Raw genomic sequence first — 27,960 nt, forward strand, 5'->3', positions numbered from 1 at the left:
TTCATTAGAAACTATCAAAAGGGAAATCTCTGTTTACTTCAGTTCTTGTACCTTTGTTTTCTTGGGTTTCTTTCTAACAAGGGTAAAAAGTGTGTTCTGTACTCCCTGCAAGTAATTTGAGTACCCACAGGAGTGCAGCAGCCTATAAAGCTGGAATATAAACTAAGTTCCATTTTGGAATTGCTTCATAACTATCTGTTAAAAAGGATACAGATCACTATATCTACATCCTAATGCCAGCTAATAAGAGACAAAGAACATTTAATTTGATCTAGTCTGTCAGTTGTTTTGTTCTTCTGCTCCTACTTTTTCTTTTTTGTTGTTTTTTAGATAAGAAATCAGAAGAAATATGTGTTTTCCCTTTGGAAAGGTACCTGCCTTAAAGCTACCTGCAAAAAACATGAGTTCTTAAGTGTTTGGACTAGTCTTGTTGCAGACCTTTAAAGAAAAAAAATGATGATTTCTAAAATCATCAATATATGATGTGCTATTTTAGAATAATGATATAGACAGCACATTTCTGGAATTGTTGTGGCAGGAGAAAAAGGAGAAACCTCTCTAATAGTGCAACAACAGATAGTCCCAGTATAATTTAGAGCAGATCTAGGTGTGACTAAGCCAGACATGAACTGTTACTGTCCTCTGTTGTCTTAGATTTGATCCCTAACATTTTCCTCCCTCTCCAAATAATAATTAACAGTCTGCATTGCCAGAAAAAGTTCTGCCTTTGGGGTGATGGTGTTTGGGCAGGAGAAATTGCTAGCTGTGGGAAATGCTGTTCAAGAGAGCAAAGTTTCTCTGCTATTTTACAGAATAGTGCAGTTAAGTTTTCAGGGAGTGGAAGAAAAGAGGTGATACAGTTGAACAGAGGGAGATCTTTCCTTGCCTGGAGCATTTCAGCAGCTGCTCAGCTGGTTCCCTTTTCCAAGATCTGTTTAAAGGAGTGATTCTGGAGTGTGTTACCTGCTAGAAAGCTTGCTGAAAATCTGGGTGAAAGCTGTCACTGCTGGTAATTCTCACTGACTTTTCACCCACATCTATCAGATACTAATTCTAAGCCTTGAGTCAGTCAAATTTTCCAAGCAGTCTCTTCTTTATTAGCCAAGCCATAAACGCCTTAAGGCTTTTGAAATCTGCAGTTGAGTAAAGAAAAGCCTGGGGAAAGAATGCCCCTGAAAGAGAAGTAAATCCTTGTAGGTATATGAAAACCCAATTCTGTTGAGTTGTGGGGAGGAGGAACAGGGTTATTTATGTTGTAAATAGAAATGTCCATTATAACTGAAAATATTGACAAGCAGTTCTGTTTTCTGAGTTACATCATCTTTTTCCTGCATGCTACAACCTGCCCAATGCTTTCAATCTGAAAAGTTCGATGGAAGAAAAAGAAGACTTGACTGTAATTTTGATAAACATGTAAGTGTATTCATCTGACTTTGCATCCTTGTGTCTCTTACCTCATTTCAGCTGAAATTTAAACAAGGTTTTTCTTGTCTGGCAATTTGAACAATAATGTTTTCCCTAGAGAAGAGTTTGAGCAATTTTTTCTTTTTAAGAAACATGAAAGCAGCTGTGTACATTAAGATACAGTCTAAGACCTTTGTAGAAAATGAGCAGCAAGCCCATTTTCCTATCTAATAAAATGTAAGTGTATTTCTGAAAACAAAGTCACTGTTGTTACTGTTAAAAGTTTTCCAGCATTTCCCAGTTCAGCGTGCCTTCCCAAAAGGCACAGCCCAAGAGCAAAGATCTGTTCTGTGGGACAAATTAAAAATCCTATCTGTGCTGACACATTAATCTTTTGACCTAGACTGTTTTGGGGAACAGATGGTACAGCTTTTGGATGTAGGCTTGTTTTTGCTTTTGATAAAGCACAAATACATTTTCATTCTATAATCCCTCCCTCTCAAATTCTTAGCCCTGTCTGATTTGCAAACTACCTTTTAAGTGTTGCATCCTATCTTTCCCTCTGAAAATGAAGTAGACTGGGAAGAACAGCACGTTTCAGACAAGCAGACTTCATTGAAACTGGATGAAGATGTAATATTTCCAATAATGTAAAACTTTAGACTCAGAAGAGATTGAAGATTTGCTTTTCTTTGTAGGAAGAGAAGAAAAAGTTTTGATAAAATAATAAGACACAATGGTGTTGCTTGTAAAAATGCACTTGGCCTGCCCAGCTGTCATGGTTTTAGGCCTGTTTTTACACTGGTTTGGAGATCAGCTTGTTTTGAAAAGAGGGAATGTCTGTACCTTCAGAGTAGTCCCCAGAAGGCACTGCAGGCAGATGCTGTCAGCTGATGTTCATCCTTCTCATCTCAGCACTTCTGGTGTTGCTTCTTTGCAGTGAGGAGTCACTGCAGTGAGGAGTTACTGAAATCATACTTTTGGTTAAAGGAGGGCGAGGCTTAATTTCAGCCTGGTTTAAATGTCAGTTTTATCAGGATCTGTTTTTGTGGCTTGTAGAACGGATGTGGATGCACATCCTGCTGCTTCCCTAGAGCTCTGCATCCACAGGTGCTGGTGTCGAGTCAGATGACCTCAGTGAGATACATCTCAAGAAGCGGGACCTCTGTCCCTGTTGCACAATGGATTCTCTCCCTGATGTGCATGCACCACGTGTGCATGAGGGCAGGGGGAGTTTGGGCAGGGAGTGGGTGAGAGAGCACAAAGGAGTAGTGAGGGAGCACAGTGCAGCTGGATGATGCATGCCTGCCCAGCGGGAGAGTAGGTGGGAGGTCTCCCAGGAAAAACCCCTCTGCAGTGGTGGGTTTGACCTGCTGGACCTTCATAAAAGAGGTTCTTGGTGGCCATTTGCCTCAATGTACTTCTTATCATAGCTGTCATTTTGGTCATTGGTAATGTTTGGCTGATTAAAACTGGTGGCAGCTGTTCTTGGAATCTGAGCAGAGGCAGGAAATGAAAGATCAGCAGGGATGATAAAGGCACAAAAAATAACAGGCACATGAAACCAAAATTTTGATGGTTTGGGCTCTTTTATTGGGTTTTAACAGTGCTGTAAGGCAAGTGAGTTTTGAGGAAAAGCCATATGAATCCTGTATTGCTCTTGCTTCTTTAGGATCACTGGAACATACATACTCGTGATGAAACTAATGCTTTTCTGGAAGAGACCTGCTGGCTACTTCTCTTAAAGTTGATTTGTACTGAAGAAGGGGTTAAAAATACTGCAGATTTCGAATTAGCTGCGTTGAAAGAATTGAAATATAAATGATGCAGTGTAGTTTCTACAGTGCCTTGTGGTACAGCTGGGAAAAGGTATTCACTGCATGGCCCATTTCAGACAGGAAAGCTGTCTCTCAGGAAAATTTAAAAAAATTTTTTTTTTTTTTTGTCCTTGGGAAGGGAAATACTTCCAGGTGTCAAAAGTATCTTTCCTGGCTGAACCAGATGTATTGTTATAGGGGTGTTTTGACAGAATGAGTGATGTGTCTGTTGCAAGGATTTTGTTTGTTTAATTTAAGCTGGGCTTCCAGAAATCTGAGCGATGGCTAAATCTGAGTGATGTGCTCTGAAGCTGCTGTTTTCATTGAGGCTGTTGTTGCATGATCATCTAAATCAGTTCTGGGACCAGCAAAAAAACAATGACAACCCTTTAAGTGAAAGAAGAGACAAATGAAAAGTTAGTTAGAGAGAAATCATCTGTATCTCAAATGGGCACTCATAAGATGATTGTCTCCATATGTCTTATTTTCCTGATCATGTAGGATTGCTTACAAAATCAGCACAGAAATTTAATAGCAGATATCTCCAAAATGGCCTTAGTGACGCATTTTAAAAAGAGAAATACCTTATGTGTGCTTCTTGTAAACTTGATGGGAACAATGATTAATTTTTGGTTAGCTTGGCTGTGCATGATCTGCAAGCTCAGTAGACTATGGCAGCACTTGCTTTTTTCCCTCCTTTCCCTTGGTTTTAAACCATTTTGAAATGTCTGTAGATTATTCTGAAACTACGGATGGTTAGTCTGTAATTAATTAATCTTGGTTGGTTTCCTTCAAAGAATCAGATGGGAGCTGACATCATTCATCTGCAGGGAACTTCTAAGTGTGTTTGTCAGAAAAACATGTAAGTCAATATGGAAAATATACATAGCTGTTTACAGCACATGCCTTCACTGAATGGTGGCTAACATTTACCCGCTCTCATGTTTCTCCTGCCCTTGCAAGCAGGCAGCTTCCAGGGAGGTGGCTTGTCCTGCACTCTGCTTCACAAACTGGATGAGATCTGCCCGTGAGGGAGAATGATGGATACTGGGAATGTTAGCTTGTCTGGTGACACTTGGGGAAAAGAGGCCCCAAAATTCATTCTTAGGCATTGCAACTCCTAGTTTCCCCCATGAATTGTCTCCTGCTCCTTTCCTACAGTCCTCTTCAGTAGCTGGGTGAGGGAGCTGTACTGGGTGTTGGACAAGGACTCCAGGAGATAACAGAGCTCTCCTCTTCTGCCTGTAGCACTGCATCACTATGGAAAAGCACACTGCAAGATATGGTTTCATTAGAATGTGTTTTGCTGCCATGTAATTAAGGGCAAAATGCTTGTGCTTTGTGGAGTAGGGCATTTTATTATTGTGCTTATCCATATCAGATTCTTATCATTGCCTCAGAGGGAAGGAAATGAGAATGTGGGAGACGATTCACATAACAGTCTGCATTATTTTTTGTGAAGACTACCCATGAGTTTGACTTGAGGCAGTCTCAAAAGGATCTCACACTGAAGGAATATAGTATTTCACTTTGTTGTATTGCATGTCCCTTCAGGAAGAGGGCAGACAAAGTTGAGCTGACTCTTGTTTTGGATGCTTTCTCTAATAAATGCAAATTATTGGGGACTCAAATGTTGAAGGAGCATTACATTTTTTATCACTGTTGAAATAACAAACAAAAACTGCCATATCTTCCAAGATGCACATAAGCAAAGACAAAAATTTCAAAAATATGATTCCTGGCTAACTGCATTTTGATTCAATACAATTTGAACAATACAATAAAAAAGATTTATTACAATATTTTGGTGTGGTAAGTCAAAATTAAGTAAACAATAATTCAGAAAGTGTTCTCAGAAAGTGTCCTTATAACATCTTTTTGTAGAATTCCATATTCAAGATGACTTTCTTGTGTGAAAAATATTTGATTTCTATTCTCTATCTCTTCCCACCCACATTATAATATTCTACAGAACAGAAGTTATGGTTCCTGCTGAGGTTACTATTTGCTTATGTAGTGCTGAGCCAGATCAGAGGCTTTCATGTCACCTCACATACTGGTAATAATACCAATTTTTTAGACATAACTTGTCACAAGTGAATTTGGCTTTTCAGTTTGCGGGAACAATCACTCAACATCCTAAAAAGTAGATTATTTGGAACTGCTAGCTCCAGAAACTGCAGTGTAGGTAGGTTCAGTCATTTGCCACTCTCAAAAGTGACAAATACAGTATTTCTATTCCAGTCTCTCCCACTTATCATGTCTGGCTGCCTGGTTTTCCAGCTCAGTTATGCTGCTGCATTATTCCCTAAAACTTGGCTGTAAACCACCAGAAAAATGTTGAAATTTCCACTCTTGACTTTTAACAGTGGCAACTTCTCTGCTGTTAGAGACCAGAGGTACCCTTAACAGAGGAACTATGTCTTTACATTGTATATATATTTTCTGGTTTATACCGACTGGTATTTTTAACAGAATATGTTGGATTGTTTTTATCACAATTAACACTCTATGCCTTAAATTCTTAAGAGTTTTCACTCCCAGGAGAGTCCATGCCTTGAACTGAATCAAGAGATGAGGCCAACTGCTACTCCCATGTATTTTGCAATTTATATCTATTTTGCAGGTATAGCTGAGGGAGAAGGGGTGTTTCACAGCTTAATGCTGTTCATCAGCCTTTGACTCCTGAACATAATTGGGGTTGTGTCAGAGCTATTTTAGCCCTGCCACATGTGGGTGCAAATTGCAGAAAGCTGTAGAATAGCTTGCTTAGCCTTTGCGAGGTTAGAGGAATTAGCCCAGAGGCACTCACTGGCATATAGCATAGTTGTTAGCAGTATGCTGTGCTCCTCACAGTATCTCAAGGCTTGTGATGCAGTTAATTCAGGGCACACATTCCTGTTTCAGCTCTCACTGATGTTGTTGTGAGGGCAGTCTCTCTGTTTTGGTCCTGTAGTTCAAGTCTTCCTTGTAGCTGCAATGCTGCTGACTAACATTTCTTTTCCAGGGGCAGGGTAGGGGTCATTCCAAGCATCTCAAAAGGAGCACAATGATTTAGCTGAAGGGCACAAGCTAATAGTTCAATAACTTCACTCAAAGTGGAGATTTAAATCTGGAAACAGAGGTAGAAAGTTAACCCAGCCCTTCATGCTTCCCAATTCATCAACCTGGAGCTAATATGGAAAGAGTTAATTATTGGGAAATTAGTTCAACTCCATGGCTCTATAGCTTTTGCTTTTTTTATTTGTTGCATGTGATTTTAAGGGATACTCTGCATTTAGACACAATTAAAAATAAAAAACAAAAAACAAAACATCCCCTGCAAATGGGATGAGAACTGGTGAGCTGGGCTGTGTCCTGCCTTGCTCCAGTGAATGTCTCTTGCTCTGCTCAAGAAGCAGATGCATCCTTAGCTCTGGGGGGGGCTGTCAGCATTCCTGTGCTCCTGCTGTCTACCTTTCTTTGAGCAATACTTTTGTGTTTAAGATATCCTGCTGTTTGGTCTGGGCTTCTGACTGTCTTTGATCACTGAAGATTACAACACACAAATTTCTTAGTGTTGAAAACACACCCAGAATTACTTACTTTCTTTAAATCCTGAAAAGTGCTTGTTCCAGGTGAAAAGTTAGGGTATTGTCAGCATCTTTGAAACACACAGATTCATTTATAGATGACATTTTTATTTAACCTAATAGCATATTCCTATCCAGACAGCCAAGGCTGTATTTCTTTAAAAACAAATAAATCATGTGAATGTGGTGAGCAGTGTTTGGCATATTGAGTAGCCAGGGCCTTGTGCATTTACAGTTTTGTTTTCCTGCCTTGTCAAAGAACATTATCTTGCAGACTCTGAAATGTTTTGGCCTTCAGAAAGATGAGCTATAAAGCTCACCGGGGGAAGATCGATCCTTATCATCTCTCTCCACATTGTTTTCCACCTCCCCCAACTCTCATATTTCAAATCCCAGGCCTTGGTCCAGCCCATGTGTGGTTTTTGTAACTGGCTTGGTCAGGGATGTGATTTCCCTTCTTTTACCTGTTAGTCCTAGTTTATAGCAATAACATCTGCTCTGTGGAATTGCTGCAATAAAATTGTCCCTCTCCTTGTGCAGGGGGATTAGCTGTGGGTGCAAAGGACGTTGCACCTTCCACAGCCTGGGTGGACAGCTTTAAGTACTGGGTCTAATCAGAGCAGTTTGTCTTCTGGGTTTTGATATGACTGTGCTGAAGGGTACCGATGGTTCTCCCCAGTGGCTCTGGAAGGGGCAAGCTTTGGCATGCAACCCTGCAGGTTCAAAAACCTGCTGTCATTGCTGTCCCAGGGCAGAGGGGATACTCACTGCAGCTGGCTGTGCCTCCTTCAGTGTCACACCAGAGCACAGTGGGGCTGGTATTTGCAGCAGCATCTGTCAGCATGCAGTTGAAACAGCCATTCACATTTAAAACATAAAAAAGATCTTCAGGCTGTATTGTTGTTATTGTCCTTGAGCAGCACAAATCTCAACAGCCAGCTTTTGGTATACAGATATAACTATGAAGCAACAGGTAGTGACCTCAGGCCCTTTATTTTATTTGTGATTGTTGTTCATGACTCAGCAGTGAGTTTTTTCTGAAGCCATGCCCTCTGTTGGAAGTTAACTTGTGGAATTCTGCCTTTAGGCACCATGAGGTAGAGGCTTTTCAAGTGGCTCTTTTGTGGAGAGAGGAGAGGTTTTATTGCAAGAGTTGCATGAAGCACTTCAGAAACATTGCAAAATTTTTCCTTTCTTTTTTTCCCATTCTCTTTTTTCCTTGAGTTAATTAAACTACAGTAGGCAAAAAAGTTTTTCTATGGGCAATACCATAATGCCTTTAGCAGAAATCATGCTTTTTATAAGGATGGTTTCACCTTTTTCATAGAATTGCCAAGTAAGGGGTTTTTCTTCAGGCAGACACCTCTGATGTCAGATCACACGGAAGCAGATCATCGGGACAGGCTGGATGCTGCCTTTAACCAGGTACACTTTGCATCCTGACTATTCTAAGGCAAGTTCCCTTGTGTCCGTGCTGCAGGTGGGGCTCTGGAGGCACACCGGAGGAGGTTGGAGCGGCCGGGAAGGAGCACCTTACAGCACGCTGGTGCCATCTGATGGTAAGCTTTCACAGCAACTTTTCCCCCTTCCCTTCGGTGTCAACAAGCTTTGTATTTATTTTATGAGAGTCTGTGAGGTCACATTATGTGCATGGTTTTATAAATATCTTCCAGAAATAGAAATACTGTACTAATTTTTTAAAATCTGGAAATGTTTTGTGTAATTTTTCTTGTTTATCCTGTGTTTAAAAAGCAGCTTTACATTAAGCTACAATCTCCAGTGCAACTTTTTCACTTAGTTTTCTTTTTTCCCCCCCTAGAAGTAACTATTAATTACAGGCATGGTCTTCCTGTGATAACTCTTATGCTGCCCACGAGAAGTGAACGCTGTCAGTTCACTGTCAAGCCAGTAGTGACCACTGTAGGAGCATTCCTGCAGGATGTGCAAAGAGAAGATAAAGGAATTGAGAGAGCTGAAGTCTTTGCAGCAGGTATCTTGTATTTCTGTTATTCCCTGAAGTAAATGCATTCCTTTTCAAATGGACTGTACTTCTCTTCTGGAGCATAAGTTCAGTCCTCCATCAGGTTTAGCGATGTTGCTGATTAAAAATACAGAACAGAATTGGATCTATTACTGGAACTCTCCTTTTATCCCAGTAGTGTCCTCTGTTACTTTTTTCAATCTTTCTTTCCTTGTCCTCCATGATCATTCTTAATAGACAACCTGTAAGGCTATTGAATGTGATGCCTGCCAGTTCTTCAGTGTTACCAGGAGCTAAAAGAATCCATTTGCCTTACTACAATACAAACTTGTGTATGAAAAACTCAAGAGCTAAGCAACCAGATAATGTGTGCAATAGTAAAGGACAGATTTTTAAGACACAGAGGAGATTTCATGTATCATCTGGAGTACAGTATTTCAGGGCTCTTGGGTTGAAAGGAACCTGATTGCTAGGGTCAAAGGATAACTGGTATTGTAGCATTGGTATGGGCTTTCCTCCTTTCAGGTAATATCCTGTTTATCCCATTGTCCTGAGTCTTCAGATAATTTTCTCAAGCTTTGCTCACTGTTCTCTTTTATTTTGTCTCTTTGGTTTGCTCATTGATAAAACTAATTTTGAATTAACCTTATTGTCCATTTTAACTCCAAGAAAACTTGGTCTGTATTTTGGCAGTGCTCTTGCAACCCCCGTCCTGGTACTAGAGAAGGGTTCAATCTTAAAAGTAGAATTGGGATGTAGGTTTTTTTGTCTGAATCTGGTAGAATAGATGCTTGGATTTGGCTAATTAAAAGCATCTATTCCTCCCCTTCCCCACTCACACCCCTCAAAAGAAAGAAAAATAAGGATACCTACATATCTACAGAAAGATTTATTTAATAGCAGGTAACACATAAGCAGAAGAAAGGGTGGTGTCAATGGAAGCTGGTCTGGTTTCATAGCTGGGTGGATTCGTAGCATTCTTTTCTTTTTGGTTGAGCCCTGCAGAGGGCTGCAGGGGCTTTTAAAGAAACTGAAAATAGATGGATTTTCCCAGAAGGTCCGGAAGCCACAGACCTAAGAGAAGCTGCTTTACTTTCCTTTGTGGGCACATTTAGCATAAGAGGAAAATACCCCACAGAGCAATTTATTGATATCCTCTGGAGCAATGGAGATGTGATCTGTGTGGATCCCAGTGTGGACATGAGCTTCAGGAACTTCCTGTACACAGGAGCTTTGGGGTTGGGTTTTTTTGGTCTTATTTTGCTTTGTTTTGACAGCGTCTGCTAGGGAGCAAAAATAGAAAATTCTCTTGAAGATAATTTCCTAAAAGACTCTTTATCTTCAGAAGCCACTGTAGGAAATAGTTGTGAGCAGCTGGCCTTCCCCTTAACACAGAATTTTTTTCCCTACAAAGGATTTCTGAGTGGGGTGGGGCAGAACTTGTGCTGGCAGCAGTTAACCTTCGGATACTGCTGTTGTGCAGACATCCAGGACAGGAGTGTTTGGGATTCACTGCTGGATTGCTTTTCTCTCTACTGTTTCAGCAAAAGCTAACTATTCCTGCTTCAGTGCAAACATGGGTCCCTTGTGAAGCATGAGGTAATTCCTGTAAGAAACCTACAAGTCTGGCATTTTTGGCATGGACAGGCAGCAAATTCCAAAGTGGAGATGAATTTGAGTTGTTTTTGCCTCGTTTGATCTGTTTAAACACACCCCCATCCCCTCTGATTTGGGAATACTTAGGTTAAAAACACTTACTCATAATAATTCTCTGCTCTGTATTTGTCAAGTGCCAGGCAATTGTAATGTTATAGAACAGCTGAGGTGTTTAATTCATTAGGAAACTGATACTGTAATGAGAAACTGTTGGCTAAGTACTGAGAGTTGAACTTAAACATTAATTATTAAGGAAAAATTACGAAGCCTTGATTTAGTGTAGACACACTTCTGTGTAATTTAAGCATTAAATGAAACCTAACCTTAACTGAAGTGATCAGTGCTGTGTAAGATGACTCACTTTCATTATCTGTGGGTTTGATTTTCATCCTGCAAACCTTTTGTAGACAAAAAAATGACTCTTTGTCCACATTGGAACACTCGTGTTTAGGTACAGAAGGCTACAAAGTAGCCTTTGTTTAAAGCCTGAGAGGAATTTTCTAAAATAAAATACCTCCCTTTCCTCAAAACTTCTTTTCAGTTAATATAAGATTGCACAGGTTAATAAATCACTAGTGTATTCAGAACATCTAGAACAAAGAGCCTGTCTTGACACTTCTTTTGAAAAGCATTTTTCCCTTAAATGTTATAGAAAGAATTATAAATGTCACCTTAATAATGTACATGCAAATGAGCCTTGATGTTTTATTATACTGGAAAAGAAAAAAGAAACTAGTGGATAGGCACATTACAATTTTGGATTGAAAGTGATCAGCTTCTGGGTTTGCTTTGCTACCCACACAGAGTGGGCAGGTGAGCCAGCTGAGGTGTTTGCTGTAGTGGATGTGTGAGGACAGGTGGAGGAGCTGAGGCAGTAGCACTGTAACAAAAATCTACATAGAAAAATCTTGGTATTTTGTAGCCTGTTTGGTTATTCATCTTGGGAGTAAAGCTGCCTAGCCCTTGGCAAGGGCAGGGGAAGGTGTCCTTTTTGTGTATAGAAAAGGAGGATCATCTCCAACAGCTACTGCAGGGCAGCTGCTCCATGGCTTTTCAAACCCTCTTGCCACAGTGATGTGTCCAGCAGCAGTGGTGTGTGGCTCTGGGGCCTCTTGGGCCATCTGAACCCCAGTGTGCTCCTGGCAGCCACTGTTAAATGAGTAGTAGTTCCTGCTAATTAATCCAGAGCTCCTTTTTGGTAGGAGCTGTAAAACTGCATGTAAAATTTGTGAGGTACCATTAATGTAAATTTCTGCATTTAAAAACAAAAACAAAAGCAAAAAAAACCCCCAAAAACCAAAACCCACAAAAAACCAAACCAACCAACCAACCAAACAAAAACATAGGAAAGGGTTCTCCAAAGCATTAAAGCTCAACTCCATTCCCTGCACAGGACAGCCCCAAGAATCACACCCTGTGTTCCTCCTGACTGTTTAGTATTTGTTACTAGTTCTAAAAGTAGAGTTGCTTCCAAACATTATTAGTGAAGAAACCCAGCACTTTCCTGCAGGGTTATCTGCTAATGTTTAAAGCTCCTCATGATAAGTGATCTAGAACTGAAACCTTTCTTCTGCAGATGGTAGCAAGGTCTCTCATGCAACCTTAATGGAGGTCTTATTGATGAATGACTTTAAGCTTGTTATCAACAACACAGCATACAGTGTGTCACCTCCTGTAAAAGGTAAGAGCAATCCTTAATAACTGATCATCTCACTTCATTTAGTGAAGTCTCAGAAAACTGGGACCTGGGAGAAAGGTGTTTCTCTTTGGCTTTGTCTTTTTACCTTTGGATGGTCCTGCTTTTGGGGTTGGAGGTGGGGAGAGAATGAAGAAGGGTGTATTCTTGAAATGGTTTATATGACAAGTATTTTCTTTTCAGATAAGCTGAGTAGTGAGCATGCTACTGAGATGGAAGATATCAAATCCTTGGTTCACAGACTGTTTGTGGCTCTACATTTAGAAGATCACCAGATCAGGAAAGAGAGAGAATTGCTACAGAAACTGGACCATCTGAAAGGAGAGCTGCTGCCTCTTGAACAGGTTGGAAAGTGGGGTGGTTACTTTTTTTTAAACTCAAAAGTTTTTCCTTTCATCAGAAGTAAATCCTGTGACAGAAGAAAATTAGCATGAATGGATAGGGTGTGTCTGTTCTGTTTCTTATGTAAATGAAGCCGACTCAGGTAGAATGCAAAATATTTTCAATTCAGGTTTTTTTTTTTTCTGTTGTGGACCTTAATGGGGTAGAAACCACAACACCTGGAGAAAACTGTCCTGAACATGGCTAGTATTGAGATTGAAATGTCATTGAAAGTCACCTGTTGCTTTATGAGTTCTGAATACCCATGATAGCAAAAAACCACCGTAGTAAGGTTGCCATCCATGGCTTAGGGTAGGGGGCAACAGGACTCCTGCTTCATGAGGGCCAGCCTCAGTGTTACCCAGCATTGCCTTGAATGGTAAATGGAAATCAAACAGACACAGATCCCTAGTAGAGCAAAGGGGAGATTAATAGCAGGAATTCTTGGTGTGCAATGGCAAGAAGATCTGGTTGCCCTTGGACTTCAGTGCTTTTATTTTCTCAGCAGTGTAAGTCAGTAAGAGGTGTTGGTAAAGGATCCTGAGAAAGGATCTAGCCCAGGGGGAGAAAGCATAGTTGAGGAGCTGTTCATCAGAGAAGCACTCAGGTTTATTTGAACAGGTTTCTGCATTTTTTTTCTTCAGATGAAAGCCAGAATCATGGACAGTGCAGATGCAAAAACCTCCAGGCTTTTATGGGTTGGCCTAGCCTTGATGTCAACTCAGGGGGGAGCGCTGGCGTGGCTCACGTGGTGGGTGTACTCGTGGGACATCATGGAGCCTGTCACGTACTTCATCACCTACGGGAGTGCCATGGCTTTCTATGCCTACTTCGTTCTTACCAAGCAGGTGAGTGAGTCCTGGTCTTCTAAATGTCTGGAATATGGAAAAGGAGGAAAACTGAGTCTGTGGATCACAATGTTTGAGCTCTGATGAAAACAGAACTCAGTAAGTGGCCTTGCCATCAGACAGGGACTTGTTTGATCCCTAATACAGCTGGATACAAACATTACATCATGCAGAATCAAGCAGGTACTGCTGCACATGAACTGCAGGCCAGCTACTGAGCCTAACTACTGTCAGTAAGAGTTCATAACCTAGGGAATGAAAGGTGAGTAAAGAAGTCATTCCTATAAAATGTTTGTAGATCACTTTGCATAGTAAATGGCACCTTGCTCACTGCAGTAACAGGAGAGGAACTGGTAGTGCTGTGCCAGTTTGTGAGTGCTGCCTTACAGCAGCAAATAACCCAACGGTAGTTTTTATTTGCTGGAGTTTGTGTATATACAGTGCAGGGTACCAAACTGTTTGGAACTCTGGCGGTTGCATTACAGAAATATACTGAAGTATATTTGGTGCTTGAAAAATGTTATTGCTCTGCTCTTCATAATCCCCCACTTTTCTGTGACTTAGAATGAATGGAAGTAAATCTAGAACAGCTGAAATGAGGCAGGCATTGTGAAGAAGCAAAAGGCTTGCTCAGATCTTAACTTAGCTTCACAATACAGACTTGTTCTGAAATCCTATTAAGACTTTGAGAAATGTTTCTTTTTCCTGTTTTAGCTCTGTACTTTACTCTCAAGTGGACATCTTGATGTTGAACTTTCTATGATGCAAAACTCTTTTTTGAAGTATGTGGAAGAGTAACCAGTACTTTCTTCTATTATACCAGTAGATCTATAGACCATGTGGGAAATTAGATTCCTTCAGTGAAAAGGGGAGATGTATCTGTTTTTATGAAGAGCTGACTCAGAATGTGAGTTTTACTCCTTCTGACTGGTTTTTAAGAAGAGCTAAGCCATTCCTACTTTTTGTGAGTAGACAGAGATTACTACTTGGCTTTTTTAAACAACTGTCTGTGCCACTGCTTAAGACTTTCAGATAAGTCCTCAAGAAGTAGTTCCTGAATTTTCTCTGACTACCTGGAAGTAGACTCCATGGGCTGAGGTGGCTCCAGTCACGAAGATCACACTGTGTCTTTATTATAACTGAATATTCCTTCAGACATGACAGAAGTGACTCCTACTATGTGTTTAAAAAGCCCTTATGGTCCCCCTAAGAGCAGAATTTCATATGTAGCCTCTTTACAAAACATACATAGGTGCTGGACAAGGTAACTCTTCCTGAAACAGGCTGAGTTTCTAATCTGCTGACCTCTACTCAGTTTCCTTGCTAACCACAAATCCATGTCCTCCTTCCTTCCCCAGGACTACATTTATCCTCACGCTAAGGACAGGCAGTTCCTCCACTACTTCTACCGCAAATCCAAAAAGCAGCGGTTTAATGTGGAACGATACAACAAGCTCAAAGACGACCTAGCAGAGGTATTTAAGTGCAGTCCTTCAATAATGACGCAGTTTCTGGCTTAAGACTTCTTCAGTAAACTCTCAGCTAACAGAAAATTGACCTCAAGGCTTCCTATCAAAACTCTGTATTGCTTAGTGGCCAGTTTCTGCTGTTCAGCTAATCATACAGTATTTGCCTTTGATGTATAAATTACTTCTGTAAATCATCAGAAAGGGAGACCTTCATGAATTTAATTTAAAACAAATCAGTTTATCAGCATGACATCTATTTTTTGCATACTCTAATTAATGTTGCATTTTTGGCCATTTAATACAACAGCTGCATTTATTTTGGGCACAGTATGTTTGCTGCACTGCTGTGGCAGACCAATCTCCTCCCTTCCTTGGAAGGATATTGCCTTGCAGTGTTTGGCATTTGACATCATAGCCTTTATTCTGTAGGTAAAAGACTTAGATTTACAGAATATGGGTGACTGGATGGAAAAGGTGGTATGTACACCTAGGAGAAATTTGGTGGCCTTTATGAAATAGTTGTAGTGGATCTCTCACTCCTCAATTATTACTCCTCCATCCCATTTTGACAGCCCTGTGTTCAATGTCTCATGAAGGAAAATAGAAACTACCTCTAACTTTAACTCAAAACCCATAGTTCAGGGTGTAATTTCATATGCCATAATTGACACAATGATAGTTTGATGCTCTTTTGGTGGCCTGGGGGTATGGATTTTTAAATTGTCATTTCAGGAAAATAATACTTTGGGGTGTGGATGAGTGGGTTGATGGGCAGGGTTCATGCTCCTCTCTGGAGACTGCATGAGTCTAGCATGTCTGTCAGTGTTCAGCATCCTCCATCTGATTGGTTTGGTTCCTTGCCTAAGACCAGTGCCGTCTGAGAAAAGAAAGACAGTGCATGTGTGAAAGAGGAGAAAACAGAGGCTGCAGAAGGATGAACTCTCCCTCTCTCTTTCATTGGCAGGCAGAAGAATCCCTAAGGCGTCTGCGCCAACCTCTGCACCTGAGGCTTCCCATCCAGGAAATCAATGACAAGGACTGACTTTGGTTTTGGTATATTGGAGATGCCCTTTCAAAGCTGATATGAACATTCAGTTACTCCATAACACCTGGGTAGTTTTGACCACTGAAGTTTTAAAAGTTGCAATAAATAGCTTTAAAAATAATTTGGTTACTTGATGTTACTTTGGTTACTTTGGTTTGGGTTTGTTTTGCTTGTTCAGTTTTTTGTTCTTTTTTTCTATGAAGAAACTGCTAAAGCAAAGTTCTTCTAAATATTTGTCAAATCTCATTAGTACAATGGGGGCATTCTTACTGCTGGTAAAATGACAGAACAAACAAGGACAGCCTTTTTAGTACCATTTACTGTAACATAACAGTAGCTCATAGGATAATTAACTTCTCTATGGAGTAGTGAAGATTCTTTTCCTGAAGTTACTGTTTCCTTTTCCCTGATCCGTGCATTGACTCTTTGTGACACCATAGGTGAAGTTTGGATTAGCATGACAATTAAGCTTTCTTAGTAAATAGTGCTGGAAAAGTAAGGTATCTCAAACTTGCTATAAAATCATTTATATTTCACTGTTGCATTTTATTGAAAGAATTTATCAAAACATTCCAACATGCATGATTCATACAACATTTAAAAGCAGGTGTAGTAAGATACAGCATTTATAACTCAAACATTGTATTGGAAAGACTTAAGTAAAGCAGAACCAGTAAACTAATGATTTTTTTCCCCAAGAAAGTGGATTAGTGCTGGAAAAGTAAGGCATCTCAAACTTGCTATAAAATCATTTATGTTTCACTGTTGCATTTTACTGAAAGAATTTAGCAAAACATTCAAACATACATGATTTATACACCTGCTTAAAAGCAGGTGTAGTAAGATACAGCATTTATGACTCAGAATATTGTATATGGACAGACTTAACTAAAGCAGAACCAGTAAACCAATTATTTTTTCCCCAGGAAAGTGGAATAAGACACTTTGCTCAGATTGAGTTCTCTGTTGTCCCTCAGAGGAACAATTAATAACCTTAACAAAAAAGAAATATTTGGTTCAAGTCAGCACAATTTTTGCAGCAGTAACAATCCTGTGGTGACCATGCACCATCACTTTTGGCACATGGTCAGAGGTATGGCTGATCTTCTCCAGGGCCAAGAGGAGGTCTGATGCAACTCAAAGGCCTGAAGTATGAAGGTTTGCATATGTTATATTTTGTAGAGCTGCCTAGAGATGTTCAGCACCATTAGCTTTAGAGATACAGACAAGGCAAGCTCACCCTGAGCAAACTGTACGTGGTCTCGTCTCATTACTGCTGTTTTTCTCCTGAGGATGTAAAGCACCAGAAAACTGTAATTGTGCCTCAAGTATAAATTATATTCAAGTAAAAGGAAACCCTTTATTTATCAACCCTATTTGATTAATCCTATATTAATGCTATAGTTGTACTCAAGGAATTAAGTTCCTTTTTAGTGTGGCAAGAAAATAATGTCTAAAAAGCCCAATAAAGCTATAAAAGTTGTGGATTCTGCTGTCCACAAATTTAAAAAGATGCCCTACAAAGTATATTCCCTGTAAACTGTGCTCTAGGAGCAAGACAAGTTAATCTAACAGAACAGTAAAAATGTTTTGGAAATAGTAAAATGTGCCATAGTTAGATGGCAGTCAAGCAAGATGCTTTTAGGAAAAAAAATCAATTTCAATTGATTTCAATTTCAAGCATCAATTTCAATAAAATCTGAGTACCTTCTAATAGTTTGGCCCCAGTCAACTTTTCCCATATTCCCTGAGATGAATTCCCTGGTATAATTCTAGTTTTAAGACTGCTTCAAGATTTTAGAAACTATTAGGTATGCAAATTGTAATGTTTGATCCCAGTGATTTTACAGACAATCTTGTAGAATATTACATCTCCTCAGCTAAGATGGTATTCTTTGCTCTGCAGCAGGTAATAGTAATGGTCATCACTGCTAAATAATCTACTTAGATTTTGGATGAAAATACAATTTTTTAGTTAGCATTGAGGCAAAACAAGGAATCTGTTTTTTCCCTATAGCATTAATGTCTTTGCACATACCCACTGTGCGATATGATACTTTCCTGTTAACAGCAGTAAGAATTTCTGTGAACTCCCTGGAAGATCCATGATCCCTAAGGGTCTCACACAAATCTTGGATGTACCAGGAGCCAAATACAGTGTCACGATGAGAGTAGTAGCCTAGAATAGAAAAAGAACATAAAATTAGATCCAAATGTAAGTACTGATAACCTCTTGGAAAAATACTTATGAGAGTCACTGTTTGCTAGCTGCCATCTATAAGGAATTACTAATGGGTGTAAATCTTACTTTGCCAATTACACTGCACATTGTAGATGGGAAACGGCTTTGGTACCACTTGTGGTGCTCAGCCAAGAGTAACATGATTCAGGGATTGCTAGCTTACAGGACTGCACCTCTACTTCATATGAGAGCAGATGGGACTGAGGACAACATACATGGGGGGGACTGGAGAGAACAGGCATGTAGTGCAGGGAAATTTATAAGTCACCAGAATCCTGGAAAAGAGATGGATGTTGGCTGTCAGGAGGCAGCTCAGCCTCAAGACTGATGACAATGCTTTTGTTTGGCAAACTTAATGAACCTTGATAATTTACTTTCATTTCTTCTCTAGCACATAACGTTCTTTCCCAGACAAGTTGTTACTTATCAGACATGTGAATCAGATTTACATGGAACTGCCCTCATTTTTTGGATTGCAAAATGAAGACCTGTTCAGAGTTGTTACAGTGAAGTATCTGGCACTGGACGTAAAATATCAGAACTCACCTTGTGCCACAGAGTAGCACATGATAAAGTCTGCACCAGCAGGCAGAGTATAGACACCAGCAGCATCCACTTCAGTCTTATTGTCAGGGGATTCATTGCTGTCTATTGCATCGTGAGCAATGACTGCATCATCATGTTGATCACCTCGACAGGCCTGTTGGTGAGAAGTGGTGTTATGTTTGCACCCCTGCCGAGCTCACTGTTAATATGATAATTGTGACACAAACCAGAGGCACTTCTGTTCAGCTAGGTGTGCCACATCACCATGGCTCTGCCTTCAGAAAGACACGTTTATTTCTCTGTCACTTAAAATGTTGGGGACAAAGTCCATTGAAAGCTCGAAGATGATCTCAGAATCACTAAGACTGGAAGGGATCTCTTGAGATCATCAAGTCCAACCCCCTGACTCAAGCAGTGTTAGCTACAGCATGTTGTCCAGGACTATGTCCAGTCAGCTTCTGAGGACCTCCGTAAGTGGAGACTCCACAGTCTGTATGGGTGACCTTTTCCAGTGTTTGACCAACCTTACAGTAAAAAAAGTGTTTTCTTGTGTTGAGGTGAAATCTTGTGTTTTAATTTGTTCCAGTTGCCTCTTAACCCGTCACTTGGGTACCACTGAAAAGAGCCTGTCTCCCTCTTATTCCCTCCCACCAGCTGTTCAGAACATTGGTAAGATTCCCCTGAGCCATCTCCTCGAAGCTGAACAGTCCAGCTCTCTTAGCTTCTCCTCGTATCGAACATGCTCCAGAGTCCCTTAATGATCTCTGCAGCCCTTTGCAGGACCCACTCCAGTAAGTCTGTATTTGTCTTGAACTGGGGAACTCAGGACTGGACACAATACTTCAGAGGCAGCCTCACCACTGCTGAGTAGAGAGGAAGAATTGCCTCCCTTGGTGGCAAGGCAGTGCTGAATTACTGCTCTGAAGCACAACCATCATTACATGCTGTACACTTCTGCTCTTAGTGCAGTCTCAGGTGTGTTTGTTGAGGAAAGGTTTTTTGTGAGAAGTCAGTAGTGATCCCACTATTGTCAGTGGAGCAGAAAGGCTACACATGGAGGATAACAAGGTGAGAACACACTCAAAAGACACAAAGGAGCATTATTTCAGAACTACACTAAAAAAGAAAACACAAAGAATCTTCTTTACAATGATAAAGTTTCATCTTGATGTTTCTGATTTCCAGAGGTAATTGCTATGCCAGTTGTGCTGGAAAATAAACAACTCAGCTGATGAACTAAGTTAATTAGCTTTTTGATAAGTATATAAGTGTTTCCAAGTATTACTTTGACCTTAAAATTTAAATATGAAAGTATTTTTTTCCATCTTTGGCACCAGGTAAAAAAAAGAAAAGGAAATCTGAATGAATCCTAATGAAAGGTGAATTAACAATATACTGCTTCTTGCAGCAACCTTGTGCCCTGAGGAAGCTTGCATTTGGGAAAAAAAAAGGTAATACTTAGAATTATTCTGTAAACTGCTACAATTACAGTCTGCTGAAATCCAGGTTCATATATGAGTTTGCTAATTGTAATCTGGATAAAGATGGGATAAAGCCCTGCATGAGCTGCTCTGACCCCATAACTCTGCTTTGAACAGGAGGCTGGACCAGAGACCTCCAGAGGTACCTCCCAACTTTCATTCTCCCATGAACCAAGGGAAGGAACAGGAGATTACATATGGTCTTTATCTGACCACTTAGCACAAACAGTGTTTCTGAGACAATAAAGCCTTAATTTGATTCTTTGGATTCTACAGAGATGCTGAGTATAGGTCATAGGCAAAAAAAGCCAACCAACCAACCAACCAAAAAGCCCCACAAAAAAAAAGAAAACAGACAAAAAAGCCAAACACAAAACCCAACTTGACTGAGGATCAAGTAAAGGGACTTGCCTGGAAGTAAGCAATGAAGATACAAAGGGTAGATAGCTGATCAGCTTAGCCTTGGGCTGTGAAGTGTGACCAATAGGAACTGAGCTGAGGCTGTAAAAACACTGACAGTCGATCTGACATGGGTTTAATTTGTGTTTCTTTTTGTAAAATTACTTATTAAATACAGCTGTAATAATATTAACAGTAGTATACATTAGGATTTCTAATAAAAAGAGAAAAATCCTTGTCTTAAATGCCTTGTTGAAGGACTGCATCAGGAAAACTGACATCTGTATTGCAGGAAGACAAAAGTCAGTGTTAACTTCACTGAATTCAGAAACGGACATCTTACCTGAATGATAAATATCTTTGGTTTTCCTACCAAACTCTGGCACTTGTCTCCTCTGAACATGTCTGTCATTGTCTGAATTTTGATTTTGTCATCATAGGCATAAATGTGGTCATTGTCACCGTGGCTCAGGAACACACACACAAAGCAGTCAGCATTGCTGTGGTCCTCCTTAGAGGCTGAAATAGTCAAGTGGTGTTTAAATGATGAAACACTCTTTATTCAGGTCTAAAAAACATCATACATTTGTATCATATCATTGAATTCCCAGTCAGTCCTTTTTCAAATGGATGCCATTTTCAGGAAAAGCCATACTGTAGGGATTTCAAGGTGCATTGATTCAGCCTGGCTGAAGGGGCACTAACTATAAAAAGAAGAATGTAATTATCTTCTCCCAGCTCCATATACCATCTTTCAGCTTTTTGTGACTTAGTTCTCTCACTGAAGCTTCACATACATTGCAATAAAATGATTTTCAGTCTAACCTTTAAATCCTTCTAATGTTAAATTCCTTGTGCACAACAATTCATTTTAAGTGAGATGGAGAGATTGGAAGAAAAGGTATCTGGGAATTCTGCTGCAATAGACATAACCAACACACAGTCTCTTACCTTCATCAATTCTCTTCTGCACATCTTTTGCTTTCAGGTCATCAAAAACCCTGACTTCAAACCCAAGGTCTGTCAAACTATTGTTAGAACAGATCAATGTTAGTAAAAATCTTGCTCAAATTATATATCAATTGCTACCAACTCAGTTTCTTTCCCTGTGAGGGGATTAATTTTCTTATGCATTATTTATGAACAAAACTACTAAAGTTGATTTTGAATTCAAACTGATGTCAAGTAGAGGTCTAACACCTAAAGTTACTTCAAAGAGTTTGTCCAAAGAAAGCTCTGGACTCACTGAACTCACAGGACTTCTGGTGCCAGCAGTTTCTGTGACCTAAGAAAAATTTGCCTTGAAGATTTTTAATTAGCGCTTTCTTCACTCAAGTTGCATTGGTGCTATGTCTGCAAAATCTTCTGGTCACTACTTAAACACAAGATTTAGGTAACTCCTTAATTTGACCATGATTTCTAAAATTTAGATTTTTTTAAGGGTTAGTGGAGCAACCAAGTTTCTTACGTGCGATTCAGATTCTTTCTGTCCACCATAGTCCCACGTCTGTCTTTCATCATTAATTGCCAGTAAAAGTGCTCATGATTGAAGATTAATGCAACTCCTCTTCTTTGATGGTCCATTTTGTACTTCTCTTCAAGATCACGTGATTGTCTGCTGCCACAGATGGAAAACATTCTTGGTAAATGAGGCTGTTTCATTAGTTAAGGCACATAATGGTGCATTTCAGACATGGCTCCAATTCTCCATGTTATGTGTTTAGATAAATACTAACATAATTGGATAGGACACATGCACTTACTTGGAATTGTAGCTGTCTGTGATTCACATCAAGTTTTTCTAAGTAAATCAAGAGCTGCATTATAATCAATAGACTATTAACTGGGGAAGAGGTGCTAAGTGTAGTGTATCTTGCAAGAGGAGAACAAATGTTTGATATTTACCCTAATGAAATGAAAGCTACGACAATTTAATTTGACAAGTTTAAGTTGACAAGTTCATCTAAGTTTCTAGTAACCAGCCCACAAACTCCTGAAGGACAGAGGTCTTTTTAGGGACAGAAAAAATGACCGACCCAGGTTCTAAGTACAGGACTTTATCATGGCAGCAAACACATAGAATACCTGTGTGTTTGGGAGTAGCATTCTGCTATTTTATTGGTTTATCAGCAAAACACATCATAGGATGTGTGACAGCACACTCTGGACTGGCTCCACAGAGGGGAGCCAGTCATGTCAACACTTGGACCCAAAAGATGCTAAGTGTTGACATGGCTGTAATTAGAAGGATGAAGAGACAATCTTTCTGCTTTTGTAGTTACTGGTGCAGAAAACAGAAACTGAAACACTTCTGGCAACAATGCTGGCAATAGACAGGTCCAGAGTTCGAAGTACATGGAATGACAGTCCAGGTCATGCTGCCCTAGGACTGGCTCTGGTCAGAGCTGTCATTTTTGCCATCTTAATACTTTCTTTCGTGCTGTGGAATATTCAGGTTTGGTGCAATTACAGGAGAAAGTTGCTTAGAATATTTGTCTGCAGATGTTGAAGATCAGAGTTTCTTTGGCAAATGCCTTTGTTTCACAGCAAAATTATCATCATTACCTTACATCATACATTACAGCAGACTGTCTCTGCTTCTCCACTTTGTTATGATAATCCCCGTAATGAAACATGTTTTTGTAACATACACACAAGAATTCAGACAGAAAACAGGAATTTAGAATGACTGTTCAAAGTCAGGGAGATATAACAATGTTGGCTGGATAACCAATAAGAGAAATTGGGTGCTTGATCACATTCTTCCCATTCTGAGAACCAAACAGGATAAAATGCAAAGATTATAAATTTTAGCCTTGCAATTATGAACAATTTCACTCGTACCAGATTTTTTTCAGATTTTGTCAATTTCTCTTCCTTAGGGTTTGGCTAGGTGCATGGCTAGTAGGGATTTTGGACAGTTTGATCACTGGATCCTGTGAATGACCATTTTGGGATAATTCCCTAAATAGTTCTTTCTCTACTCAGCTGTATGGATAAGGCAAAGTTATCAGGCAGGTGGTTTACTGTTTTCAGGGCTTTTATGGAATCACTGTTCCATGGTCCATTTCCCCTACTTCCAGAGGAATAAGTTCCTGTGCTACAATCTAACACTTAGGTCTGTCCGGTGGCTCCTTAGAATGTGATGGTATTTGCACATTGCCTACAATAAAAAGAGAACACTCTTCATAATCCCTTCCACATGCCTTCACATCTGCAGCTGGTGTAGCTAAAACTACAAACATGTTTTGTAAGTGGGTGGAGTTGAATCAAATCATTCTATCCAGTTCTTAACAAAAATCAGAAAACCCTGCACTGACCTCAGTCCCTTGGGACATCTGTCACTGCCACCAGAACTTTACCTTATATGGAGTGCATCTACTTCTGTCATGTTCTCATTTCCATCTGCTGGAGAAATCAAAAAGTTACTTAGCCACAAACTCATTTATTAAAACCAAACAAAACCAATTTGAAATTATGCATCCAGCCTTAAAGTTTAGCTGTTAATGTGAACCAAAAGCTTATTCACACATCAGGTAAGTAAGCATGCAGGTAAACAGCCTCATTAGTGTTGGTCTGTACCCACAGCTTTTGGAAGCTGTTCTGGAAGTTCTGACTCCAGCAGTCTGAATTTCAGGTGGTCAAGACATGAATATTTTCTATCTATCTGTGAATCTGTACCTATATAAACATATTCAGAGATGATGATTTTATATAACTAACTAGCTTGGTGTATTTTTTTTTAACGAGACTCTAACTCAATAGTAAAAATTTTACATAACTTAAAAATACATTGGTGTTTCTTTTCTTTCAGTAATGCTGCTAATACAAAGCTGAGCATTCTCTTTGAGGTTGGAGGCAGCATGAGTCACAGTAGATACTGTAACAGCTATTGACAGCTGAAAAAATGCAAGATTTAAACCTTTTCTTCTGCCGAACTATACAGATTTTAAGTACCTCCAGTACAGAAGGGACATAAAAGTAACGGTGTGGGAACAACAAGGGACGTGCACATCTTGGGAGTGTGCAGAACTACAGACTTGCACATGGTTGGGCTAAAATCCTTGTTCCTCTTACTGAAGCATCTCAGTGGTGTACTAAATCACTACGACTGCTGGTAGAGACTAACTACCACATTATGAGAACTGTATATGACACTGTACCTGCACTGGGTAATATGGGTCTGCTATCCAGCTGGACATGGCCTGCAATTATAAGAAGAGTCACATGTACATGTATTTTGCAAACTACTTTGCACATACAATACTAGCTTTTCACATCTATTTTTCACATGTTATTAATGCCTTTTGCAAAACTAACATAGCTGTATCTTGATAGAGGACAAAAGTTCTTGTGATCCAGCCCCCTCATGAAACAGATAATAAAATTTTATAGTCATCAAACTTTAAGACAGAAAATGTAGACACAGGAGGACTAGAATTCCTGGGCTACAGGAAACTAGGAAAAAATTTTCCTGTTAATTTAATCCTGTTTAGTAACTTCCTAGTCTTAGGTTTTTCATTGTCCCTCTCGTATCGCAGCTTCATTCACATAAACACTATTTGAATTATCATGATTAATGAAAAGTTTTCTGTTTGTCTTACACAGGAACAAGTTTGTTCTAAAATCTGATTGAGACCAATGGGACTACTTATCCCTAATTTCGTGAAGACGGATTGCTTCAAAGGAATCAAAAATCAGGTGTGCACTAGGTTACACTGGGATCTCACTGGAATCTGGATCTCAACAGATCTACCATCAAGACCACAAAGGGCAAGGCCCTTAGAAACAACCGAATGGCACACAAAAGAAACTCCTTTAAGCCTGGCTGCATCTCTGGGGATCCAGCCCAAGTTTTGCTGCCTTGACTTCTCCTGCCCTCCAGTTACATGGCAGGAACCTTCCTCACTTTCCCTGTCCCGAGGCCTTGCCCCGTGCCGGGAAGCAGGAGGGGTTTTCCCCTGTGATGCGTGCCCTGGATTTATTGCAAATCCATTTCCTCGTTGGCCATCCTTCACCTCCCACCTTCCCGAACGTTCCTTTCCTCCTCCAAAAGGAAGGAAATGTTATAGATACACATTATAATACTGGCTTTTCACAGATATTAACATGGATTTTAGATGTGTAATGTTAAAGTAACTTTGTTATAAAGATAGTTTTTATTTCTGTTGTTAATTGAGCTTAGTGAAATAGCTGATGTAAGTATGCTTGTGTTAAAATGCCTGCTTGGATGGGGTAACATCCAATGAACAAATGAAGAAGACACCTGCTACATGCCAACTATCAGCTTTCACTGAAGACAGTGTGGACCAAGGCACAAAAACTGGAGGTGTTAAGAATGGACTAAAACCACAGCCAAGGAATCCACATGCTCTAAAAAGGCAGACCCAAATTAAATAGTTATTGGACTATGTAAACTAAAAAGGAAAGTTTACTATGCACAAATGAAAGTCTACTGTGCATAACTGAATTGCACTGAATACGCTAGAGACTGATGCAATGGATGTAATGGCTAATGCGCCTACCTCCGAAGATAAGTGTGGTCTTGCCTGAGGGCCAAGATGCACCCGGCCGTAAGAACCTTTTTCACTGTGGTCCTTGCCTTCTATCGTCCTTTATTAAACTTTTTAAATTTTCACAGGAGAGTGAACGTGAGAAAGGAAATTTTCACAGGAGAAAGGATAGAAGCTCCGGCTCTCCGTGAGCGCCGGCAGCGCCCTCCGGGCCGCGCTCCCCCTCTGGGGGAAGCTCGGGCGCTCCGGCCGGGCAGCCCCGCTGCCCGCGGCCCCTCGCAGACATTCCCCGGCCCGCTCCCGCTCCGCGCTGCCTCCGGCAGGAACCCCGAGCGGCCCGGCCCGGCCCGGCCCGGCCCGGCCCTTCCCCACCGCGTCCCCTCCGCACACGCACCCGCTCGCGGCTGCCGCTCCGAGCCCGACATCGCCGTGGACCGAGGCACCGGCTGTACACCGACACGAACCGAACCGAGCGCAGCCAAGCCCTGCCCTCTCTTCCAAGCCTTCCCCTCTCTTCCTCTTCTGAGCCTTCGCCTGGTCGCCCCGCCCCTCGCCTTTTGCTCCCGCGGAAAAGCCGGGAAAGCGCAAGGGTGCGGTATTAAAGTTCTGTGTTTCTTGTGCTCCTGGGCTGGGACTCAGAGACCGTGGTCGAGTAACTACACCGGCTTGTACAAAACCAGCGTCCTGAAATATGGTGAGAGCCTCCCGTATTCACTTAGTTTGAATTTTTCAAAACTCTACTCAAATTCCCATTTCAGGCCCATGGTGTTTTCTTTCCTGTACGGCTCCAGTTCCTCGAAGTCCTTTTCCATCTCGGCACCCACACACAACCCTTGGGAGGTTTGGATGTGTGGATCATTCTGCAGCTTTGCTGTGTTCTGGCTTCAGTTCTCTTTGATCATTTCGGAACTGTGAGGCGAGGGACAAGGTATTGACGAGAGTGCCCAGGTGTCTTAACGAGTATTCCCAACCGGGAATTATGCGGCACTTATCGTTCACTGATCAATTGCATAACAAACAAGTTTCTAAACTAAAGCCAATGACAAAACCCATTCTTCTGTATAAGAGCTTTACAGATTATACCCTAGAGGGGTCTGATTTTTTTATCTAGCCTACTTTTAGATATGAAACTCAGATATGAATGTGCACTTAGGAGAGTGCTGCTACAAGCACAAAAAAAGAAGCAGATGGAATTATAGTGGAATTATAGTTTTTACCCAGTCTGGTTTTACTCTGGCTTCTTGCATGGTGACAAGACAAGATGTCTCCCTTTGATTAAAGGAGCCATGAGGTATTTTTAATTGCTGTTGCTTGTTCAGACTTGTTACCCTCAGACTGCCAGTAGGCAGCTGGATCAAGACAGAACTTTGTTTCAATTGTCTTTGTGCAAACTTTAGTTAGAACATGACACTGTCACAAAGTTTGCATTTTATACTGGGTAACATTTAGACTCCTACCAAACAGATTCATTTTTTTGGCAACTGCAGATTCCAGCTCTCACAGCTCATGCTAGAGCTGCCCCTGAAACCCACTGGCAGTCAGACTCCCGTGTGAAGTTCTGCAGCTGCAGAACCGAATTCCAGGACTCTGTCAGCGATGTTCCTCAGTCCAACAGTTTGCTTAGATCCTTGTAAGACAGAGTTTTCTTCTGCTCTGTTTTGCTGGAGGCTGAGAGCAGGCTCAGCCACTGTGCTGAGTCACCAGTGACTTGATCACAGTGTGCAGCCCGAGGTAGTGCTGGGCTGGTGTGTGTTTCCAGCTCATTGTAATGCATTAAAGTTTTATTGTGAGATGTGCCTATAGGTTTAGAAACACTTCCACATTGTAGGTGGGTATATTTTGGAAAAAGCATTATGGATAGATCAGAACTGCAGTCTGAAGAAGGAAGTTTGATTGTGGACACACTGCTG

The 27,960-nt window shown here is 40.6% G+C and overlaps 2 protein-coding genes across 6 annotated transcripts in view; one reads left to right on the top strand and one right to left on the bottom strand.

Annotated features, from left to right (window-relative positions):
* MCUB (mitochondrial calcium uniporter dominant negative beta subunit) overlaps positions 1–15,990 on the top strand; it is a 44,901-nt gene extending 28,911 nt beyond the window's left edge. The window contains exons 2-8 of the mRNA XM_030948407.1: positions 8,274–8,352; positions 8,613–8,783; positions 12,007–12,111; positions 12,310–12,470; positions 13,152–13,355; positions 14,714–14,830; positions 15,789–15,990. Of these exons, the coding sequence (XP_030804267.1) occupies positions 8,274–8,352; positions 8,613–8,783; positions 12,007–12,111; positions 12,310–12,470; positions 13,152–13,355; positions 14,714–14,830; positions 15,789–15,866 (915 nt within the window). The 3' untranslated portion in view covers positions 15,867–15,990. The remainder of the gene's footprint in view (positions 1–8,273; positions 8,353–8,612; positions 8,784–12,006; positions 12,112–12,309; positions 12,471–13,151; positions 13,356–14,713; positions 14,831–15,788) is intronic.
* A 188-nt stretch (positions 15,991–16,178) lies between these two features.
* On the bottom strand, positions 16,179–26,579 carry CASP6 (caspase 6). Of its 5 annotated transcripts, XM_030948412.1 has the most exons (9): positions 26,445–26,579; positions 26,063–26,160; positions 24,701–24,742; positions 23,900–23,945; positions 22,006–22,155; positions 21,489–21,565; positions 20,881–21,056; positions 18,658–18,811; positions 16,179–18,048 (listed from the first exon to the last, which is right to left on the bottom strand). In XM_030948412.1, the coding sequence occupies exons 4-9, from the start codon at positions 23,926–23,928 to the stop codon at positions 17,810–17,812; spliced, it is 825 nt and encodes a 274-aa protein (XP_030804272.1). In that variant the 5' UTR covers positions 23,929–23,945; positions 24,701–24,742; positions 26,063–26,160; positions 26,445–26,579; the 3' UTR covers positions 16,179–17,809. The 5 variants fall into 5 exon arrangements, with proteins under 5 accessions (XP_030804272.1, XP_030804268.1, XP_030804271.1 ...); XM_030948408.1 differs by lacking the exon at positions 26,063–26,160 and having other exon boundaries at positions 26,445–26,568; XM_030948411.1 differs by lacking the exon at positions 26,063–26,160 and having other exon boundaries at positions 17,810–18,048; positions 22,006–22,152; positions 23,900–23,942; positions 26,445–26,568.
* Between the last annotated feature and the right edge of the window lie 1,381 nt (positions 26,580–27,960).

This window comes from Camarhynchus parvulus, chromosome 4 (assembly GCF_901933205.1).
Source record: "Camarhynchus parvulus chromosome 4, STF_HiC, whole genome shotgun sequence".
In the NCBI taxonomy this organism is placed as follows: domain Eukaryota; kingdom Metazoa; phylum Chordata; class Aves; order Passeriformes; family Thraupidae; genus Camarhynchus; species Camarhynchus parvulus.